This window comes from Oncorhynchus mykiss, chromosome 20 (assembly GCF_013265735.2).
Source record: "Oncorhynchus mykiss isolate Arlee chromosome 20, USDA_OmykA_1.1, whole genome shotgun sequence".
NCBI lineage: Eukaryota > Metazoa > Chordata > Actinopteri > Salmoniformes > Salmonidae > Oncorhynchus > Oncorhynchus mykiss.
Genome location: NC_048584.1, coordinates 16,589,558 through 16,612,200, shown reverse-complemented (window position 1 = coordinate 16,612,200; position 22,643 = coordinate 16,589,558). Strand labels below are relative to the sequence as shown.

Genomic DNA, 22,643 nt, shown 5'->3' with positions numbered 1-22,643 from the left:
GTCAGGCTACCTCTGTACTGGCTTGTCTCCTGGTAGCGCCTCCATGCTCTGGACACTACGCTGACAGACACAGCAAACCTTCTTGCCACAGCTCGCATTGATGTGCCATCCTGGATGAGCTGCACTACCTGAGCCACTTGTGTGGGTTGTAGACTCCGTCTCATGCTACCACTAGAGTGAAAGCACCGCCAGCGTTCAAAAGTGACCAAAACATCAGCCAGGAAGCATAGGAACTGAAAAGTGGTCTGTGGTCACCACCTGCAGAACCACTCCTTTATTGGGGGTGTCTTGCTAATTGCCTATTATTTCCACCTGTTGTCTATTCCATTTGCACAACAGCATGTGAAATTTATTTTCAATCAGTGTTGCTTCCTAAGTGGACAGTTTGATTTCACAGAAGCGTGATTGACTTGGAGTTACATTGTGTTGTTTAAGTGTTCCCTTTATTTTTTTGAGCAGTGTATGGCCAATATACCACAGCTAAGGGCCGTGTCCAGGCACTCTGCGTTGCGCATAAGAACAGCCTTTAGCCGTGGTCTATTGGCCATATACCACTCTGCCTCTGGGCTTATTGTTTATTATAGTGCGGCAGTTTACTACAGTAGAGAATAGTACAGCAGAGCTTTATTCAGTAAAGTACAGTAGTTTAAGTCAGTAAAGTAGGGTACAATAGCTTTACTGTACTCTACTGTATTGTACTATACTCTACTGTACTGCATTGTAATGTACTGTCCAAACTTGTGAAACAGATGTCTATGATTGGTTCAGATTTGGTCCGGTCCAGACCAAATCTGAACCAATTATAGACGTCTATGTTTGGGCCAAAAATGTCTGTGGATGTTGAAATCAAGTCCGGTCCGGACTGCACCAAAAAAGATACGTTGCAGTTGGTAAATGCTTTGTGGGATCTATACATTTTTTCTTTAAAGCTAAATTCTACTCTTCCCACTGTCACACAAATAATCTCATTGTCAACACAAGATGTTCAGATCAAATCATATCATTTAATGTGTTCAGGAAAACCCCACAGAAACAGTTGTAGGGGAAAACTTACAGATTTACAATCATTCTTAACAGAAGTGCCAGCATAACCTCCAGTCACACAATTTAAGAGGGCGGTTTTCCCCCCGGCCCATGCCCTCTGTAGTCATTCTTACAGCTCTTGGAATGAAGGTACTGGTACCTGTTGGTCTTAGTAACTCAAGTATGAAGCACAAAGTTGCTAAATGTAGCCAATGTTAGCACTCAGACCCTTGAGCTAGGCTTATTTTCTTCATTAGCCTAGCCCTAGCATATTTGGTGCTTTTCCTTCATCACATCGACAAAATTAGCGAGAAGCTGGGTACAGCCAACCTCTGAGACAAGAATAATAATCTCTTGAACATTTCCAGGTAGAACACAAAATGTAGAGCGTTTACACCCTTGAGGGTACACTACGTTTAATATACAAGATTTGTCATACTGCTCAATTGCATTTGGTTCAGCAGTTGAACAAACAGAAATGCTAGAACTAGAGACAACGGACATGGAACATTTCAAGGAATAAAGTTTGAAGCTTCTGAATGTCAACAGTCGACCAGCCCAATGCAGCCTATGAAAACAACCATGTATTGAAATGCTCAGTTGAATAAATAGGTGACAAATTGAAAATGCAGGAACAGATTTGCTTTAAATTCAGTCAATACATTGTCAAAATGTGTCAAGTTTTCACAATTCAAAAATGACCAAAAGGAAGTCATGTAACATTTACCGTTTTTAAATTCAGAACGAATTTTAACCTTAGAGGGAGAATATTTCCCTATGGTTGTTGGTTTGTGCTTCATGGTCTCTCCCTCTCTTGCTGGGAAAAAGGTAGTGTTCGCTAGAGAACCATTGCTAAGAGATGTTGGTAATATAATAATATAAAAAGAAAAGCATGGTTTTCAAATGATGCAAAGAACGACCAAGAGTGGAAGGAGAACTTTTTGATTTGTTTCAACCTGATACAGGTCACAATGTTTTTTTATCACAGGTGGGGGCTAGGTAAGGTTTCAAAACAAAACACGTTAAAATGCAAGGCCTATTATTCAGTCACAACACTGGTGGGACAAATAAAGTTAAATATCTACCAAGGAGGGAGAGGAGAACCGTTTGCACTCTTGCTCTTTCTTTGCCTTGTAAAAACCATGCTTGGCATGGGGGAGAGGGGGTCGTGCAAGACAGAGTTGGCTTGGGCGGGATGTGGTGGGGTGGCGCTTGAGGAGCCAGACCACCATTTCCACCGGAGGTGTGTTAAAGGCACGACAGGGTTACTCCCAATCCCAGCTAACAGACACAGAGACGCCTTCACACCCTCGACTGCAAACACACAGTACACACACACACACAAGCAGCACAGGCTAGAGCCCCAGGAGTAAGGATTGATACAGAAAAAGAGATGGAGGATGAGGTTTTTGGAGAAAGACTGTGGAGGGAGGAGTTCCGAGGGGCCAGGGGCTTGGAACCGGTGCTGCCATCTTGTCAGACAGAAAGAAGGGGAAAACAATGGTGGAATGGATCATTTCTGGTTCTTGAGCTGGTTGGAGAGCCAGTCGAGGCCCTCGTAGAGGCCGTCCCCACTAGTAGCACAGGTGGCTTGGATGTACCAGCTGCGCTGGCGGAGAGCGTGGAGCCCCAGCTTGTCTGTGATCTCCGCAGCATTCATTGCATTGGGAAGGTCCTGAGAAAGGGGGTTCAAAAGATTTATCCTCTAACACACTTTGCAATTACGATATCCTACTCAAGCCCAGTGATAGCGCAAGGGGTTGGCAATGCAAATAATGTTACGTGTGCATGATCAATGAGCACCGTCCACCCACATAATGTTTAGCAGGAGCAAAGAGCACTAGAAGGAGGTAAGGCAGTCAGAATTCAGATATGAACACCCTCCTTCGCACAAAGTAAACAAGCTCACCTGTTTGTTTGCAAAAACGAGCAGCACGGCATCTCTCAGCTCATCCTCTGCAAGCATTCTCTGCAACTCCTCCCTCGCCTCGTTCACTCGCTCCCTGTCGTTGCTGTCCACCACAAAGATAAGCCCTGCAAAGAGGCACACAGTTAGATATTGAGAATGTGACACGGGTTCTCCGACGAGCAAGCCTTGCTCTCGTAATGGTGGAGCTATCTATGGACCACCGTTGCCAGCGCTCTTCAAAGCGCCATTGGATCTTACCTTGAGTGTTCTGGAAGTAGTGGCGCCATAACGGCCTGATTTTGTCTTGACCGCCAACGTCCCACACTGTGAAGCTGATGTTCTTGTATTCTACCGTTTCAACATTAAAACCTGGACAAAGAACACAGAATGTTACAGAGGCATTAGTGAGGCACATATTTCATACGCAGCCTAATCTGGCAGTGGAATGACTTTTGGTGATAGGCTAATGCATTCAAGGAAAATTGTCCTTACCAATTGTAGGAATGGTGGTGACAATCTCTCCTAGTTTGAGTTTGTACAGGATGGTTGTTTTTCCGGCAGCATCGAGTCCAACCATGAGAATCCTCATCTCCTTCTTGCCAAATAGGCCCTTGAACAGGCTTCCAAACATATTCCCCATGGTAACTTATGTGAGGAGAAAGAGGAATGCAAGGTGAACTGAGGTAATCAGTAATGGTACATGTTTACATTTCTAACAGAATGGTATTAGCTATGTAAATTCAAGGGGGCAGATAAGTCTGCAGAAATGAACTCCCAACCACCAACATATTCCCCAAACCCAACAGCCTGTTATGTAGCCTACAGCTTTAGTTAGCTGTATGACTGTGCATGCATTCAGTTCATTTAGCATGTCAGAGCTAATGCTGCTTTCACTGACTAGTCGAAACGTAGACATTTCCGATTTGGAAACTCATTGCAGAAAGATGAGTTTCCCCACCAGAATCGACCAATAGGAAGCTCAACGTAAATAAGGTTCAGAGCACTCGGTGATCCCGTTCTGTGAGCTTGTGTGGCCTACCACTTTGCGGCTGAGCAGTTGTTGCTCCTAGAGGTTTCCACTTCACAACAACAGCACTTACAGTTGACCGTGGCAGCTCAAAGGTGGTATCCTATGATGGTGCCATGTTGAAAGTCACTGAGCTCTTCAGTAAGGTCATTCTACTGCCAATGTTTGTCTATGGAGATTGCATTGTGGTGTGCTCGATTTTATACACCTGTCAGCAACAGGTGTGGCTGAAATAGCCAAATCCATTCATTTTAAGGGGTGTCTACATACAGTACCAGTCAAAAGTTTGGACACACCTACTCATTAAAAGGGGTTTTCTTTATTTTACTATTTTCTACATTGTAGAATAAGAGTGAAGACATAATAAAATATAACACATATGGAATCATGTAGTAACCAAAAAAGTGTTAAATCAAAATATATTATACATTTGAGATTCTTCAAAGTAGCCACCCTTTGCCTTGATGACAGCTTTGCACACTCTTGGCATTCTCTTAACCAGCTTCATGAGGAAGGCTTTTCCAACAGTCTTGAAGGAGTTCCCACATATCCTGAGGACTCGTTGGCTGCGTTTCCTTCACTTTGCGGTCCGACTCATTCCAAACCATCTCAATTGTGTTGAGGTCGAGTGATTGTGGAGGCCAGGTTCTGATGCAGCACTCCATCACTCTCCTTCTTGTTCAAATAGCCCTTACACAGCCTAGATGTGTTTTGGGTCATTGTCCTGTTGAAAAACAAATGATAGTGGGACTAAGTTGAAACCAGATGGGATGGTGTTTTGCTGCAGAATGCTGTGGTAGCCATGCTGGTTAAGTGTGCCTTGAATTCTAAATAAACCACTGACAGTGTCACCAGCAAAGCACCCCCACACCTCTTCATGCTTAACGGTGGGAACCACCCATGCGGAGATCATCCGTTCACCTACTCACTGCGGTTGGAACCAAAAATCTCAAATTTGGACAGATTTCCACCGGTCTAATGTCCATTGCTCGCTTTTCTTGGCCCAAGTAAGTCTCTTCTTCTTATTGGTGTCATTTAGTAGTGGTTTCTTTGCAGCAATTCTACCATGAAGGCCTGAGTCGCTCAGTCTCCTCTGAATAGTTCATGTTGAGATGAGTCTGTTACTTGAAGTCTGAAGAATTTATTTGGGCTGCAATTTCTTAGGTGTAGTAAACTGATGATCTTATCGTCTGCAGCAGAGGTAACTCTGGGTATTCCTTTCATGCGAGCCAGTTTCATCATAGTGCTTGATGGTTTTTGCGACTGCACTTGAAGAAACTTTCAAAGTTCTATACATGTTCCAGATTGACTTACCTTCATGTTTTAAAGTAATGATGGACTGTCATTTCTCTTTGCTTATTTGAGCTGTTCTTGCCATAATAGACTTGGTCTTTTACCAAATAGGGCTATCTTCTGTATACTACCCCTACCTTGTCACAACACAACTGATTGGCTGAAATACATTAAGGAAAGGAATTCCACAAATTAACTTTTAACAAGGCACACCTTTTAATTGAAATATATTCCCGGTGACTACCTCAAATGATTATTTATTTTATTTTATGTAACTAGGCAAGTCAGTTTAGAACAAATTCTTATTTACAATGACGGCCTACCCTGGCAAAGGGTGGCTACTTTGAAGAATATACAATTTGTTTTGATTTGTTTAACACTTTGTTGGTTACTACATGATTCCACACGTTTTATTTTAGGCTGAGTTTCTGTATAGCACTTTGTGACATCAGCTGATGTAAGAAGGGCTTTATAAAGACATTTTATTGATTTGATTTCATGGTTTTGATGTCTTCACTATTATTCTACAATGTAAAAAAAAAAAAAAAGTACAAATAAAGAAAAACCATGGAATGAGTACGTGTCTAAACCTTTGACTGGTATTGTACTTATATATATATATATATATATATATAAATAAAGGGGTTGGGGGGTAAAAAAAAAAAACTCCAGGCCACTCCTGAACTTCTAAAACTAGACAAAGTACGTAGAAATTATAATGAACCTATACATTTTAAAATAACTGCACTTTATCAGCCCCGCAAATTGCTTTTGACTAACAAATCAGTCCAGAAAAAAAAATCAGTGTGGCCCACGAAATTATTGCACCACCCACGTTTAGTGCACATGGCATAAACTACTGCCTTGTTTAACACAATTCGGAACCTACGAGATAAAATTTGCGTACGCTTTTATTCGTGGAGCTTCCTATCGGCTGATACTTTCCAACTGGAAAACTCCGACCTCTGGCTACAACGACTTTCCAAGTCGAAAATGTCCCGAGTTTCCTTCATCGCTGCATACAACCTGCAGTACAATTGATGTCAGCTGACACGCCACTGCAAGCTGCTTTGAGCCTATCAGGGGTATGAGCTCGAAAGCTGGAGTTCTGGGACAATAATCATCACCATAATGTAGTAATTATTTTGCCAAGTTGTGATTGCTCCTCCGTCCTAGCTTCAATACTCTATGCAATTATGAATGCACCTACGTTAGCCATGCTATCCAAACAGAGCACGATTAGTACTGGCCGAGGAAGGCCTCCCGCTTAGCTAAGCCTGAATGCTTCCCATCAGATGTTGAAAGCAACATACAACTGTGATTAAAATATAAACATTTAATTCGCAACAATCGTACCTGGTAGACAGTGAACTGGACGGCCGACATTGTTATCCTAGCTAGATAAAGCTAAACGAAGAAGCTTAGCTAGCTAGCCAGCATGGGCGGGTGCTAGTTAACAGACAACCATAACACAACAAACTGAGGATCTCAGGTATTTCATACGTTTACCGAACGTGTCGTTTTACACATATTTGGTACTAATCGTATGCCAAAACTATGGTCAGCAAATGGCCTGAAGGACGAGGCAATGTTAGTTAACTTAGCAATAGCCTATGTAGCTAGCTAATGACGCGTCAGATGTAGAGGAAATGATGACGTCATTGGAGCAAGCGGAAACGGGACATTTTTGTCCGATTTTAGTTAACTCTAACATATACATTATTGTATGTTAACATAACGTCATGTACGCTGTTATGTATGTATGATATATTCACCTTAGAACACGGCTTCTCGATCTTTCGTCTCTTTCAGTCACTCCAAAATGGCGTTTTGCGCAACTCATGAGACACCGGTGTGTGGGCAATTCCTACTATTAATCTTATCCAATCATATCACCCATTGTATTTAAAGACCCCTCCTGTTATACCATGTTATCCAATCACGGGGCCGAAAGGATTTGTAGACAAGGAAGTGAAACTAGCTACACATTTTAGCCAACTACTTTTGATTCTCATTGTCAATGCAAGGTGTGCAGTGGCAGATAATAGATTCGGTTCAATGCAGTAAGTAGTAGAATCTTCTGTCATTCAACTCATTGTGCACTGACTATCCATATATCAGGGTGTCTTCTTTCCCAAACTTTTCTGAACTTTTCTGAAGTATTCCAACTCAAAATAACAGATGTTAGTGGACTCGTGATGAATTATTACAAACATGATTGAGTGTCTTCAAAACATGAGTGGTATGCACCATGCTTACATCACACAGGTAAAAGGCAGAATTGTTGAGGGACACAGACCATCTATCGTTATGAGTAGCTATAGACATATTATAGGCAAAACATCTGTCAGAGAAAAGGTCTATGGATCTGTAACCAATGTGATCTTACTTCATTACACCTTTGCATTCTGTTTTTAAAGAAAGGAGGTAGATATGTATAGGGATAAGGTGACTAGGCATCAGTATATGATAAACAGAGTAGTAGCAGCGTATATGATGATTGTATGTGAGTGGGTGGGTGTGTGTGTGTATAGAGTCAGTATAAATGTATGTGCATATTATGTGTGTGTGAGCAAATTATGGAGTGAGTGTTTTGTGTGTTGGAGTGTCAGTGTATGTCAGTGTGTAAGGTCCTGTGAGTGTGCATCGAGACAGTGCAAAAATAAGAATAAAATATAAGGGTCAACTCAGATCGCTACCAAAATGGTTACATGTATAATGTAGTTCGTTATTTAGCAGTCTTATGGCATGGGGATAGAAGCTGTTAAGGAGCCTGTTGGTGTCAGACTTGATGGAGCGGTACCACTTGCCATGCGGAAGCAGAGAGAACAGTCTATGGCTTTGGTGGTTGGAGTCTTTAATGATTTTCCGGGCCTTCCTTTTATATAGAGGTCCTGGATGGCAGGCAGCTCGGTCGCAGTGATGTACAGTCGTGGCCAAAAGTTTTGAGAATGACACAAATATTAATTTCCACAAAGTTTGCAGCTTCAGTGTCTTTAGATATTTTTGTCAGAAGTTACTATGGAATACTGAAGTATAATTACAAGCATTTCATAAGTGTCAAAGGCTTTTATTGACAATTACATGAAGTTACATGAAGCAAAGAGTCAATATTTGCAGTGTTGACCCTTATTTTTTAAGACCTCTGCAATCCGCCCTGGCATGCTGTCAATTAACTTCTGGGCCACTGATGGCAGCAGATTCTTGCATAATCAATGCTTGGAGTTTGTCAGAATTAGTGTTTTTTTTGTTTGTCCACCCGCCTCTTGAAGATTGACCACACGTTGCACTCACACGTTGCACTCACACCTTCCTGCTGCCATTCCTGAGCAAGCTCTGTACTGGTGGTGCCCTGATCCCGCAGCTGAATCAACTTTAGGAGACACTTCTGACGCTTGCTGGACTTTCTTGGGCGCCCTGAAGCCTTCTTCACAACAATTGAAACACTCTCCTTGAAGTTCTTGATGATCCGATAAATGGTTGATTTAGGTGCAATCTTACCGGCAGCAATATCCTTGCCTGTGAAGCCCGTTTTGTGCAAAGCAATGATGATGGCATGTGTTTCCTTGCAGGTAACCATCGTTGACAGAGGAAGAACAATGATTCCAAGCACCGCCCTCCTTTTGAAGCTTCCAGTCTTTTATTCAAACTCAATCAGCAGGGCCTCCCGGGTGGCGCAGTGGTAAAGGGCGCTGTACTGCAGCGCCAGCTGTGCCATCAGAGTCCCTGGGTTCGCGCCCAGGCTCTGTCGTAACCGGCCGCGACCGGGAGGTCCGTGGGGCGACGCACAATTGGCCTAGCGTCGCCCTTGTTAGGGAGGGCTTGGTCGGTAGGGGTGTCCTTGTCTCATCACGCACCAGCGACTCCTGTGGCGGGCTGGGCGCAGTGTGCGCTAACCAAGGTGGCCAGGTGCAACGGTGTTTCCGGGTTGGATGCGTGCTGTGTTAAGAAGCAGGGTTAGGCTTGGTTGGGTTGTGTATCGGAGGACGCATGACTTTCAACCTTCGTCTCTCCCGAGCCCATACGGGAGTTGTAGCGATGAGACAAGATAGTACAACAATTGGATACCACGAAATTGGGGAGAAAAAGGGGTAAAATTAAAAAATAAAAAAAAAACTCAATCAGCATGATAGAGTGATCTCCAGCCTTGTCAGCCTCGCCCTTGTCAACAAACAGTCCTTTTGTGACAGGGCTGAAATGCAGTGGAAATATGTTTGGGGGATTCAGTTCATTTGCATGGACTTTGCAATTAATTGCAATTCATCTGATCACTCTTCATAATATTCTGGAGTATATGCAAATTGCCATCACACAAACTCAGGCAGCACTTTGTGAAAATTTATATTTGTGTCATTCTCAACTTTTTGCCACGACTGTACTGGGCTGTCTGCTAAACCTTTTCAACCTCCTGACTGTCGCACCTTTACAACTGTGCACAATTACAGTGCCTTGCAAAAGTATTCGGCCCCCTTGAACTTTGCGACCTTTTGCCACATTTCAGGCTTCGAACATAAAGATATAAAACTGTATTTTTTTGTGAAGAATCAACAACAAGTGGGACACAATCATGAAGTGGAACGACATTTATTGGATATTTCAAACTTTTTTAACAAATCAAAACCTGAAAAATTGGGCGTGCAAAACTATTCAGCCCCTTTACTTTCAGTGCAGCAAACTCTCTCCAGAAGTTCAGTGAGGATCTCTGAATGATCCAATGTTGACCTAAATGACTAATGATGATAAATACAATCCACCTGTGTGTAATCAAGTCTCCGTATAAATGCACCTGCACTGTGATAGTCTCAGAGGTCCGTTAAAAGCGCAGAGAGCATCATGAAGAACAAGGAACACACCAGGAAGGTCCGAGATACTGTTGTGAAGAAGTTTAAAGCCGGATTTGGATACAAAAAGATTTCCCAAGCTTTAAAAATCCCAAGGAGCACTGTGCAAGCGATAATATTGAAATGGAAGGAGTATCGGACCACTGCAAATCTACCAAGACCTGGCCGTCCCTCTAAACTTTCAGCTCATACAAGGAGAAGACTGATCAGAGATGCAGCCAAGAGGCCCATGATCACTCTGGATGAACTGCAGAGATCTACAGCTGAGGTGGGAGACTCTGTCCATAGGACAACAATCAGTCGTATATTGCACAAATCTGGCCTTTATGGAAGAGTGGCAAGAAGAAAGCCATTTCTTAAAGATATCCATAAAAAGTGTTGTTTAAAGTTTGCCACAAGCCACCTGGGAGACACACCAAACATGTGGAAGAAGGTGCTCTGGTCAGATGAAACCAAAATTGAACTTTTTGGCAACAATGCAAAACGTTATGTTTGGCGTAAAAGCAACACAGCTCATCACCCTGAACACACCATCCCCACTGTCAAACATGGTGGTGGCAGCATCATGGTTTGGGCCTGCTTTTCTTCAGCAGGGACAGGGAAGATGGTAAAATTGATGGGAAGATGGATGGAGCCAAATACAGGACCATTCTGGAAGAAAACCTGATGGAGTCTGCAAAAGACCTGAGACTGGGACGGAGATTTGTCTTCCAACAAGACAATGATCCAAAACATAAAGCAAAATCTACAATGGAATGGTTCAAAAATAAACATATCCAGGTGTTAGAATGGCCAAGTCAAAGTCCAGACCTGAATCCAATTGAGAATCTGTGGAAAGAACTGAAAACTGCTGTTCACAAATGCTCTCCATCCAACCTCACTGAGCTCGAGCTGTTTTGCAAGGAGGAATGGGAAAAAATGTCAGTCTCTCGATGTGCAAAACTGATAGAGACATACCCCAAGCGACTTACAGCTGTAATCGCAGCAAAAGGTGGCGCTACAAAGTATTAACTTAAGGGGCTGAATAATTTTGCACGCCCAATTTTTCAGTTTTTGATTTGTTAAAAAAGTTTGAAATATCCAATAAATGTCGTTCCACTTCATGATTGTGTCCCACTTGTTGTTGATTCTTCACAAAAAAATACAGTTTTATATCTTTATGTTTGAAGCCTGAAATGTGGCAAAAGGTCGCAAAGTTCAAGGGGGCCGAATACTTTCGCAAGGCACTGTATATGGACCGTTTTAATAGAACTTCTTAGTGATTTGGAGACAGGATGCCTGGGCAAAGCCTGGTGGTGGGGGGGCAGGATAGAAAGGCAAAGCCTGGTGGTGGGGGGCAGGATAGAAGGGCAAAGCCTGGTGGTAGATTCATGATTCATCACTCATCAATATCTGATTGGGTATTTTGTCATCAAACATAACAATGACAAAAATAGTACAAAATACAATAAATGTAATTACTTGACGATACACACAAGGAAGCAAATTAGATGGGCAGGACAGTATGTTGAAGGCTGTAGATTCATGATTTGTCTGTTAGCATGGAAATAACTGTGAATGAGCAGGGAGCTAATGCGACCATTACAATTTAGCATGCTAGCTAACTCGCTCTTACAGCAATAACATACAAAAGCATATCCCAGGAAGCCCCCAATATCTAACAGGTACCACACATATACAGTGGGGCAAAAAAGTATTTAGTCAGCCACCAATTGTGCAAGTTCTCCCACTTAAAAAGATGAGAGGCCTGTAATTTTCATCATAGGTACACTTCAACTATGACAGACAAAATGAGCAAAAAAAATCCAGAAAATCACATTGTAAGATTTTTTATGAATTTATTTGCAAATTATGGTGGAAAATAAGTATTTGGTCAATAACAAAAGTTTATCTCAATACTTTGTTATATACCCTTTGTTGGCAATGACAGACGTCAAACGTTTTCTGTAAGTCTTCACAGGGTTTTCACACACTGTTGCTGGTTTTTTGGCCCATTCCTCCATGCAGATCTCCTCTAGAGCAGTGATGTTTTGGGGCTGTTGCTGGGCAACACAGACTTTCAACTGCCTCCAAAGATGTTCTATGGGGTTGAGATCTGGAGACTGGCTAGGTCACTCCAGGACCTTGACATGCTTCTTACGGAGCCACTCCTTCGTTGCGGTGTGTTCGGGATCATTGTCATGAGTTTTTACCAAAAAATTATATTTGGGTTTCATCTGACCATATGACATTCTCCCAATCTTCTTCTGGATCATCCAAATGCTCTCTAGCAAACTTCAGACGGGCCCGGACATGTACTGGCTTAAGCAGGGGGACATGTCTGGCACTGCAGGATTTGAGTCCCTGGTGGCGTAGTGTGTTACTGATTGTAGGCTTTGTTACTTTGGTCCCAGCTCTCTGCAGGTCATTAACTAGGTCCCCCCATGTGGTTCAGGGATTTTTGCTCACCGTTCTTGTGATCATTTTGATCCCACGGGGTGAGATCTTGCTCGGAGCCCCAGATCGAGGGAGATTATCAGTGGTCTTGTATGTCTTCCATTTCCTAATAATTGCTAGTTGATTTCTTCAAACCAAGCTGCTTACCTATTGCAGATTCAGCCTTCCCAGCCTGGTGCAGGTCTACAATTTTGTTTCTGGTGTCCTTTGACAGCTCTTTGGTCTTGGCCATAGTGGAGTTTGGAGTGTGACTGTTTGAGGATGTGGACAGGTGTCTTTTATACTGATAACAAGTTCAAACAGGTGCATTAATACAGGTAACGAGTGGAGGACAGAGGAGCCTCTTAAAGAAGAAGCTACAGGTCTGTGAGAGCCAGAAATCTTGCTTGTTTGTCGGTGACCAAATACTTATTTTTCCACCATAATTTGCAAATAAAATCATAAAAAATCCTACAATGTGATTTTCTGGATTTTTATCTCTCATTTTGTCTGTCGTAGTTGAAGTGTACCTATGATGAAAATTACAGGCCTCTCATCTTTTTAAGTGGGAGAACTTGCACAATTTGTGGCTGACTAAATATTTTTTTGCCCCACTGTACATACATACATGCATGCATGCATACATACAGTACCAGTCAAAAGTTTGGACACCTACTCATTCAAGGGTTTTAATTTATTTTTGCTATTTTCTACATTGTAGAATAGTAGTAAAGACATCAAAAGTATAAAATAACACTTATGGAATCATGTAGAAACCCCCCAAAAAGTGTTAAACAAATCAAAATATATTTTATATTTGAGATTCTTCAAATAGCCACCCTTTGCCTTGATGACAGCTTTGTACACTCTTGGCATTCTCTCAACCAGATTCATGAGGTAGTCACCTGGAATGCATATCAATTAACAGGTGTGCCTTGTTAAAAGTAAATTTGTGGAATGCATTTTCTTAATGTGTTTGAGCCAGTCAGTTGTGTTGTGACAAGGTATGGATGGTATACAGAAGATAGCCCTATTTGGTAAAGGACCAAGTCCATATTATGGCAAGAACAGTTCAAATAAGCAAAGAGAAACGACAGTCCATAATTTCTTGAAGACATGAAGGTCAGTCAACACGGAAAATTTCAGTCACAAGCGCTATGATGAAACTGGCTCTCATGAGGACCGCCACAGGAAAGGAAGACCCAGAGTTACCTCTGCTGCAGATGATAAGTTCATTAAAGTTACCAGCCTCAGAAATTGCACCCCAAATAAATGCTTCACAGACTTCAAGTAACAGACTCATCTCAACATGAACTGTTCAGTGGAGACTGTGAAACAGACCTTCATGGTCGAATTGCTGCAAAGAAACCACTACTAAAGGACACCAATAAGAAGAGACTTGCTTGGGCCAAGAAACACGAGCAATTAGACCAGTTGAAATTTGTCCTTTGGTCTGGAGTCCAAATTGGAGATTTTTAGTTCCAACCGCGATGTCTTTGTTTGACGTGATGTGGGTGAACGGATGATCTCCGCATGTGTATTTCCCACTGTGAAGCATGGAGGAGGAGGTGTTAATGGTGTGGGGGTGCTTTGCTGGTGACACTGTCTGTGATTTATTTAGAATTCAAGGCACACTTAACCAGCATGGCTACCACAGTATTCTGCAGCGATACGCCATCCCATCTGGTTTTGGCTTAGTGGGACTATCATTTGTTTTTCAACAGGACAATGACCCAACACACCTACAGGCTGTTTAAGGGCTATTTTACCAAGAATGAGAGCGGTGGAGTGGTGCATCAGATGACCTGGCCTCCAGAATCCCCCGAACTCAACAAAATTGAGATGGTTTGGTATGAGTCGGACCGCAGAGTGAAGGAAAAGCTGCCAACAAGTGCTCAGCATGTGTGGGAACTCCTTCAAGACTGTTGGAAAAGCATTCCAGGTGAAGCTGGTTGAGAGAATGCCAAGAATGTGCAAAGCTGTCATCAAGGGTGGCTACTTTGAAGAATCTCAAATATAAAATATATTTTGATTTGTTTAACACTTTTTCAGTTACTACATGATTCCATATGTGTTATTTCATAGTTTTGACCGGTGAAAGAAAATTCAGTAACACTTTACTTAACACCCAGTATCATAACACGGTCATAGCATGTCATAACAGCTGACATAACCTTTTATAATATGGTCATAACACTGTCATGACACATATTTAGACCTGTTGTGCTTTATATTGCACTATTTTATGGCTGGTTATGACACCTACATAAGAGTATAAAAACCTACCTCTGTAGTTATTTTATGGCTTGTTGTGACCCCTTGTTATCTGTGTCTGTGTACTCTCATAACTGAAATGAACCACTTGAACTAACTTAACCACAGGTACCGTATCTAAACTATGTTTCATAGGTTTACGGGTTTCCAATGTGTCTTAGTTCGTCTGTTTTGGAAAACAAATAAACCCTATCCCAAAGTACAACTTGTAAAGTTCTCCATTTTCATATTTGTTCACTATTATGTGTGGTTCCAGTGCAAAGTTGTAGGAATTTTCAGAAAGTAATCCTGATTCTTGTACATGCACCACTGTAAAGTTCCCATTCCGTGTAAAGTTAGGCATTCAGCTAAAACCCTCAACCTTCAAATCTAGAATCTTACTGTGTGAGAACCTTGACATCTAAGCCCTCTGTACCCCTAAGGTAAAATAATGGCCCATCTACAATGTCCACTTCATGTTATCTTCATTGTTGACCAACACCAACACACCCTCCCTAGCCCTAATATAAATTAAACCTTTAACTAGAGCTATACCTGTCATTAAATTTTGTCAGCCAGTGATTGTCAAGCAAAAGCACTTCATTGCCTTGTTTTGTATTACATTCCAATGATAAAACTGGGGGGGGACAGTGAAAGTTGCGGCCCTGCTAATAACCATCAGCAGCAGCAGAGTTTGGAGATGCCTGTTTGTCTGTTGCCAGTTCGTCTTGTCACGTCAAGTCTACCAGTGTGTTTTTCCGTAATCCTGTTTTTCTAGTCCCTGTTTTCTAGTCCTCCCGGTTCCAACCTTTTCTGCCTTCCCTGACCTCGAGCCTGCCTGCCGTCCTGTAGCCATCTGACTCTGACCTGGTTTACAAACTTCTGCCTGTCCTCGACCTGCCCCTTGTCTATTAATAAATATCAGAGACTCGAACCATCTGCCTCCCGTGTCTGCATTTGGGTCTCGTCTTGTGTCGTTATAGGTTTTAATGACAATAAAAAAATAGGTAGTAATCCAACCTACTGGAAAGACAAAACAGCTGCTCCTTTTCTGTGAGAAGTACTCTTTTTTTTTTTTTCGTGGGTAATATTGCAGTTCCATTAATGTAATTATTGTAGCTTCCATTAAGTAGTTGACTGCATCATTTCCAATCCCCAATATTTCTTTGGGTAAAATTCTATGAGAAGTTGTCTTTGTATTAGTAGAGACAGAGTACTTTGTCCAGTTGGACTTGTCTGTTCTGTGAATGTGTGTTCTGTGAATGTGTGTGGGTTTCTGTGTATGTTTGTGTGTGTGTGCTGTGTTCCAAGTGTAACCAACCAGCATTCTGCTGACAGGCCATATGTGAGAGTTATGAGAACTTCTGTCCCCGAACCCCAGAAACACACTACTGTTACTGTACTACTCTAGGCTCAGTACTGTCTTGAGTCTAGCAGTTTTACTGTTATAATAGTATTTTCTTCCATGTGTCTTTTGACTAAGCAGGTAGTCTGTTTTTATTTTGGGGTTAAATACATAAACGCAAACATGCACCTCCCTATATCAAACTGGCCTCCCAATCTCTGTCCTCATTTCATTCTGTTGTACAATCACCTTCAAAGAGATGTTGTATTGACACCTATGGCATGAAATACGTAGGTATAACATGGATATAACATCAATAAATAAACAAAGAATCACAATGTAGCGTAACTCAATGAAGGTAGAATAGCAGTATTGAGACTGATTGATCAAAACGTGCAATTTAGTCCACTAAAACGTTTAAGCGGAGTAAGTGAGGCTGGTAAAAGTTATGGTAGAGTGAAGATAAGCTTTTCATACAAATCGGGGAGTTGGCACTGGTTCATTAAAGCTTCCCATCCCATCCAACACATTCTGATCCTCAGAATTCCCACGTGAGTTAGCAACATGCCAGAGGGGGTGTCATGATAAAGCACAGACTACCCATGAGACATTTTCTCTGGCAACATCTGAACGGAAACAAACCAATGAAGAGGCGCTCGGGAGGAGCACACAAACAGGTCAACGAGTTTCATCCGTGTACTGTTCGAGTGCCCTGGGATCTGTCTATGTACTTGCAGGCTTTGTTAACACTTGGAAAATGTCCGTTATCAGAAGTCCATCTCCGTGGCAGTCAAATTAATTAATGTTTCTAGCCATTCAGGATAAGGTTGTACAGTTGTACTTCTCTCATTAAGGTACAAAATGTATCAATCATATTTTTCACTTTAAAAATCATGAATTGAAATGGCTGGAAACCTTACAGACTGTGGCTTTTTACAATGGTGCCATGTGGCAGAATACAACAGAGGGTTGTAAAAGTCAAAGGGCCCATGGGCCAGAGAATTACAGTGCTGACGTGCCACATTGTTAAAACCCCTAGAGTCGATGTCCGCTCCCTGTAGAAATCTAATTAGCATAATACAAAAAGAGCAACTGCCTTTAAAAAAGCAACGAATCCCTTCGATAACGGCCTATGCCGGGATCGATATGAGTCAGAAACAGTTATTCTAGTGTCAAAATGTACTACAAAGTACATTTAGTCTAAAACGAAGTTTGGAACATCCGAGCGTCACAAAGGGTTGGGTTTTTATCTGAGGATGTACAGTGCCTTCAGAAAGTATTCAGACCCCTTTATTTTCCCACATTGTTACATTACAGCTTTATTCTAAAATTGATAAAATACATAAACATCCTTAGCAATCTACACACAATACCCCATAATCACAAAATGAAAACAGGTTTAGACATTTTTGCAAATGTTTAAAAATAGAAAAATACCTTAAGCATTCAGACCCTTTGCTCTGAGACTCTAAATTGAGCTCAGGTGCATCCTGTTTCTACAACTTCAATTGAAACCACCTGTGGTAAAGTCAATTGATTGGACATGATTTGGAAAGGCACACACCTGTCTATATAAGGTCCCACAGTTGACAGTGCATGTCATAGCAAAACAAAGCCATGAGGTCGAAGGAATTGTCCGTAGAGCTCCGAGACAGGATTGTGTTGAGGCGCAGATCTGGGGAAGGGTACCAACAAATGTCTGCAGTATTGAAGTTCCCCAAGAACTCCATCACTCTTAAATGGAAGAAGTTTGGAACCATCAAGACTCTTCCTAGAGCTGGCTGCCCAGCCAAACTGAGCAATCGGGGGAGAAGGACCTTTGTCAGGGAGGTGACCAAGAACCCGATGGTCACTCTGACAGAGCTCTAGAGTTCCTCTGTGGAGATGGGAGAACCGTCCAGAAAGACAACCATCTCTGCAGCACTCCACCAATCAGGCCTTTATGGTAGTGGCCAGACGGAAGCTACTGCTCAGTAAAATGGACATGAAAGCCCATTTTGGAGTTTGCCAAAAGGCACCTAAAGACTCTCAGACCATGAAAAACAAGATTCTCTGGTCTGATGAAACCAAGATGTAACTTTTTTTGGCCTAAATGCTAAGTGTCATGTCTGGAGGAAACGTGTCACCAATCCCTATGGTGGTGGCAGCATCATGCTGTGGGGATGTTTTTCAGCGGCAGGGACTGGGAGACTCGTCAGCATTGAGGCAAAGATGAAAACCTGCTCCAGAGCGCTCAGGACCTCAGACTGGGGAGACGCTTCACCTTCCAACAGGACAATGACCCTAAGCACACAGCCAAGACAATGCAGGAGTAGCTTCGGGACAAGTCTGAATATCCTTGAGTGGCCCAGCCAGAGCCCAGACTTGAACCCGATTGAACATCTCTGGCGAGACCTGAAAATAGCGGTGCAGCGACGCTTCCCATCCAACCTGACAGAGCTTGAGAGGATCTGCAGAGAAAGGGAGAAACTCCCCAAATACATGTGTGCCAAGCTTGTAACGTCATAGCCTTGAGTCTTCTTGGGTGTAATTGCTGCCAAAGGTACCACAACAAAGTACTGAGTAAAGGGTGTGAATACTTATGTAAATGTATTTTTATAAATGAGCAAAAATAAACTTTTTGCTTTGTCATTACGGGGTATTATCTGTATATTGAGGAAAATAAACATTTTACTCCATTTTAGAACAAGGCTGTAACCTAACATAATGTGGAAAAAGTCAATGGCTTTGAATACTTTGAGGGCACTGTACATATCCCCAATAATATGGTGTGAACAGCTGCAGTGATTGCTCTCTATCCAATAGCATAGACTGATAGACCTGGCCAGCAGCCTGTTTACATAAAACACGTTGCACATTTTTCACTTGCGAAATACTGCACCAAACCTGAGATTTAAAGATGTTATTAGCAAAAGAAACGCATGCCAATTGGCGGGTTCGGTGGCTCTTTAATAAGCTAGATGTTTTTTTGTTGTTGCATGGGCTGCGGCTCAATCCACCGCACCTGCCGATTTTGGCCATCCTCATTTGCGGTGAAGGATAGCAGAGCTAAAAGTGGTGTTTGGCAGACCAAAACATCCCAAAAATCTGCCAACTTATGTCTGTAGCATCCAAACAGTTTGGGATACACACTAATATTTTAACTAGGCAAGTCAGTTAAGAACAAATTCTTATTTACAATGACGGCCTACCCCGGCCAAACCCTAACTATGCTGGGCCAATTGTGAGCCGCCCTATGGGACTCCCAATCACGTCCGGTTGTGATACAGCCTGGAATCGAGGGGGGGGCAGAAGTGCATAGAAAGTTCAGCATCCTCCCCTAGGGTATATCCATAAACCATAGCCGCCCAGAGTCAGACAAAAACATGACTCATCCATTATTTATTATTGTACTATAGTGCAGCTCAACACAAAATGGTTTTCCCTACCGAAGAACGAAAACTGAAATATTTGAAACAATTTTATTTCACCTCAGTGACACACAACTCCCCTTCATAAGATAAAATATTTGATAAGGAAACTATAATTAACCAAAAAACATGTCCTTCATTTAACATGACATTCATGTAAAAAAAAACAAATCCAAAACTAGAGTACAGATACAAATTTTGGACGTTAGTCGGGAATGGGATGAGAGTTATGTGCTAACTGGTATTGTTTGCATTGACTTTCAAAGTATTACTACTGGTTACCATTACTACGGCTGGTAGAACAGAGTGCTTAGTATCAATTTTGATATCAACTAACATTGTACTAACCAATCTTACAATTCCTATGTACTGGATTCACTTCCCCATCACCTGTTCAAGCACCACAATTCCTATACTGAAAATCAAGATGATCAACAATGGGTATTATGACATCAAGAAAAAAAATGGCTTTGACTTAAGGGGTTTGAGTGACAGTATTTTTATTTTAATGACAGAAAACTGTCAGAGGCTGGACCATTTTGATGTTCACAGAAAGTGATGAACCCAGGCCAGAGGGCAAAACATACATAAAAATCGAGCAAAAATGTCTATCAAAGTAACACTCAGTCGGCTGATCAATGGCTCTGTAGTGCTTCGAGAAAGAACGATATACTAACGCTCACTTACTAATGCTAGGTTGTGCCTGCAGCAATGAAACATGATAATAAGCTTTATTATACTATGTAGCTGTGTTCTTGAAAGAGTTTGTAATATACCACATTTTTGATACATCTTAAAGCAGGTTTATTCTGGAGAATAATAATTCTTGTTCCAAGAGACTATAATACATTCATGTTTCTCATTTGCATAGAGAAAATGGCATATGGGGCAGTAGTAACTAAGCGTAAAGACATTGAAACAAACCTACAAGCTAGCTGCTTAAAAAAAAAAAAAAACTTTGGGATGGCCATTGGGTGGAGATGCTGAATTCTCTACTTCCAACCATTTCTATTTCCTGTTCTACCCCAATTGAACCAAATTAAATCACTTACAACAAAAAAAAACATACAAAATAAATCTCCTGTCCCTTGTCCAGTTTCCATTAGGTTGTTTGTTCCTCTTATGGAATGTGCTGCAGGTTAGGTTGTGTGCTGGAGTGAGGGACATCAGATCAGTGCTGCATCCTGATTGGCTCAGAGTCCAAATCAGTGCTTCCCGATTTTAGCTCAGTCAAAACGGAACAAAGTCCCTCTTTTTGTCGTGGCTGTAGAACATGTCCCAGGTCAACTCAGCCTGCTGGGAGCAGCCTCCCCGCTCCAGGTCACATGTGTATCCCACGGGGCAGCAGTGCCTGGTGTCCGCGCAGCATATGGCCTGTGAAGAGAAAGCGAGTTTAAAGGATTAGTTCAGGATTTTACAAATTGATGGATCAGTAGAAAATAATCCATGGTTATGTTCTTTAAAACAGCCACCAAACTTCAACTAACTTTAGCCACCCCAACCTAACAATCAATGGAAGTGATGGGGTCATTTGAATATATAAAAAAAAAAATACAGCATCACCAGACTCTGACGTCTCTTTCTGATGGCTAAACAACCTTCCGTGCATTTGCTACTTTATGCACAATTATTTTACATACAGTGCCTTGCGAAAGTATTCGGCCCCCTTGAACTTTGCGACCTTTTGCCACATTTCAGGCTTCAAACATAAAGATATAAAACTGTATTTTTTTGTGAAGAATCAACATCAAGTGGGACACAATCATGAAGTGGAACGACATTTATTGGATATTTCAAACGTTTTTAACAAATCAAAAACTGAAAAATTGGACGTGCAAAATTATTCAGCCCCTTTACTTTCAGTGCAGCAAACTCTCTCCAGAAGTTCAGTGAGGATCTCTGAATGATCCAATGTTGACCTAAATGACTAATGATGATAAATACAATCCACCTGTGTGTAATCAAGTCTCTGTATAAATGCACCTGCACTGTGATAGTCTCAGAGGTCCGTTAAAAGCGCAGAGAGCATCATGAAGAACAAGGAACACACCAGGCAGGTCCGAGATACTGTTGTGAAGAAGTTTAAAGCCGGATTTGGATACAAAAAGATTTCCCAAGCTTTAAACATCCCAATGAGCACTGTGCAAGCGATAATATTGAAATGGAAGGAGTATGAGACCACTGCAAATCTACCAAGACCTGGCCGTCCCTCTAAACTTTCAGCTCATACAAGGAGAAGACTGATCAGAGATGCAGCCAAGAGGCCCATGATCACTCTGGATGAACTGCAGAGATCTACAGCTGAGGTGGGAGACTCTGTCCATAGGACAACAATCAGTCATATATTGCACAAATCTGGCCTTTATGGAAGAGTGGCAAGAAGAAAGCCATTTCTTAAAGATATCCATAAAAAGTATTGTTTAAAGTTTGCCACAAGCCACCTGGGAGACACACCAAACATGTGGAAGAAGGTGCTCTGGTCAGATGAAACCAAAATTGAACTTTTTGGCAACAACGCAAGACGTCATGTTTGGCGTAAAAGCAACACAGCTCATCCCCCTGAACACACCATCCCCACTGTCAAACATGGTGGTGGCAGCATCATGGTTTGGGCCTGCTTTTCTTCAGCAGGGACAGGGAAGATGGTTAAAATTGATGGGAAGATGGATGGAGCCAAATACAGGACCATTCTGGAAGAAAACCTGATGGAGTCTGCAAAAGACCTGAGACTAGGACGGAGATTTGTCTTCCAACAAGACAATGATCCAAAACATAAAGCAAAATATACAATGGAATGGTTCAAAAATAAACATATCCAGGTGTTAGAATGGCCAAGTCAAAGTCCAGACCTGAATACAATTGAGAATCTGTGGAAAGAACTGAAAACTGCTGTTCACAAATGGTCTCCATCCAACCTCACTGAGCTCGAGCTGTTTTGCAAGGAGGAATGGGAAAAAATTTCAGTCTCTCGATGTGCAAAACTGATAGAGACATACCCCAAGCGACTTACAGCTGTAATCGCAGCAAAAGGTGGCGCTACAAAGTATTAACTTAAGGGGGCTGAATAATTTTGCACGCCCAATTTTTCAGTTTTTGATTTGTTAAAAAAGTTTGAAATATCCAATAA

General features: G+C 41.9%; 2 protein-coding genes across 4 annotated transcripts in view; both read right to left on the bottom strand.

The window, feature by feature from the left end:
• Positions 1 to 984: 984 nt before the first annotated feature.
• Positions 985 to 7,150, bottom strand: LOC110499062 (ADP-ribosylation factor 1). Of its 2 annotated transcripts, none has more exons than XM_021575938.2 (5): positions 7,028 to 7,150; positions 3,425 to 3,577; positions 3,191 to 3,301; positions 2,933 to 3,057; positions 985 to 2,698 (listed from the first exon to the last, which is right to left on the bottom strand). In XM_021575938.2, the coding sequence occupies exons 2-5, from the start codon at positions 3,570 to 3,572 to the stop codon at positions 2,537 to 2,539; spliced, it is 546 nt and encodes a 181-aa protein (XP_021431613.1). In that variant the 5' UTR covers positions 3,573 to 3,577; positions 7,028 to 7,150; the 3' UTR covers positions 985 to 2,536. The 2 variants fall into 2 exon arrangements, with proteins under 2 accessions (XP_021431613.1, XP_021431615.1); XM_021575940.2 differs by lacking the exon at positions 7,028 to 7,150 and adding an exon at positions 6,609 to 6,878.
• A 12,403-nt stretch (positions 7,151 to 19,553) lies between these two features.
• The window catches only part of LOC110499061 (progranulin), a 31,800-nt gene continuing 28,710 nt past the window's right edge, over positions 19,554 to 22,643 (bottom strand). For both annotated transcript variants that reach the window (XM_021575935.2, XM_021575936.2), the window contains exon 17: positions 19,554 to 20,890. In XM_021575935.2, coding sequence (XP_021431610.2) covers positions 20,747 to 20,890 — 144 coding nt within the window. In that variant the 3' untranslated portion in view covers positions 19,554 to 20,746. The remainder of the gene's footprint in view (positions 20,891 to 22,643) is intronic.

Coding starts and splice junctions, on each gene's coding strand:
- LOC110499062 (XM_021575938.2), bottom strand. CDS start 3,572: ATGGGGAATATGTTTGGAAGCCTGTTCAAGGGCCTATTTGGCAAGAAG. Junction 3,302..3,424: donor CACCACCATTCCTACAATTG/GTAAGGACAATT, acceptor TTCTTTGTCCAG/GTTTTAATGTTGAAACGGTA. Junction 3,058..3,190: donor CTACTTCCAGAACACTCAAG/GTAAGATCCAAT, acceptor GCCTCTTTGCAG/GGCTTATCTTTGTGGTGGAC.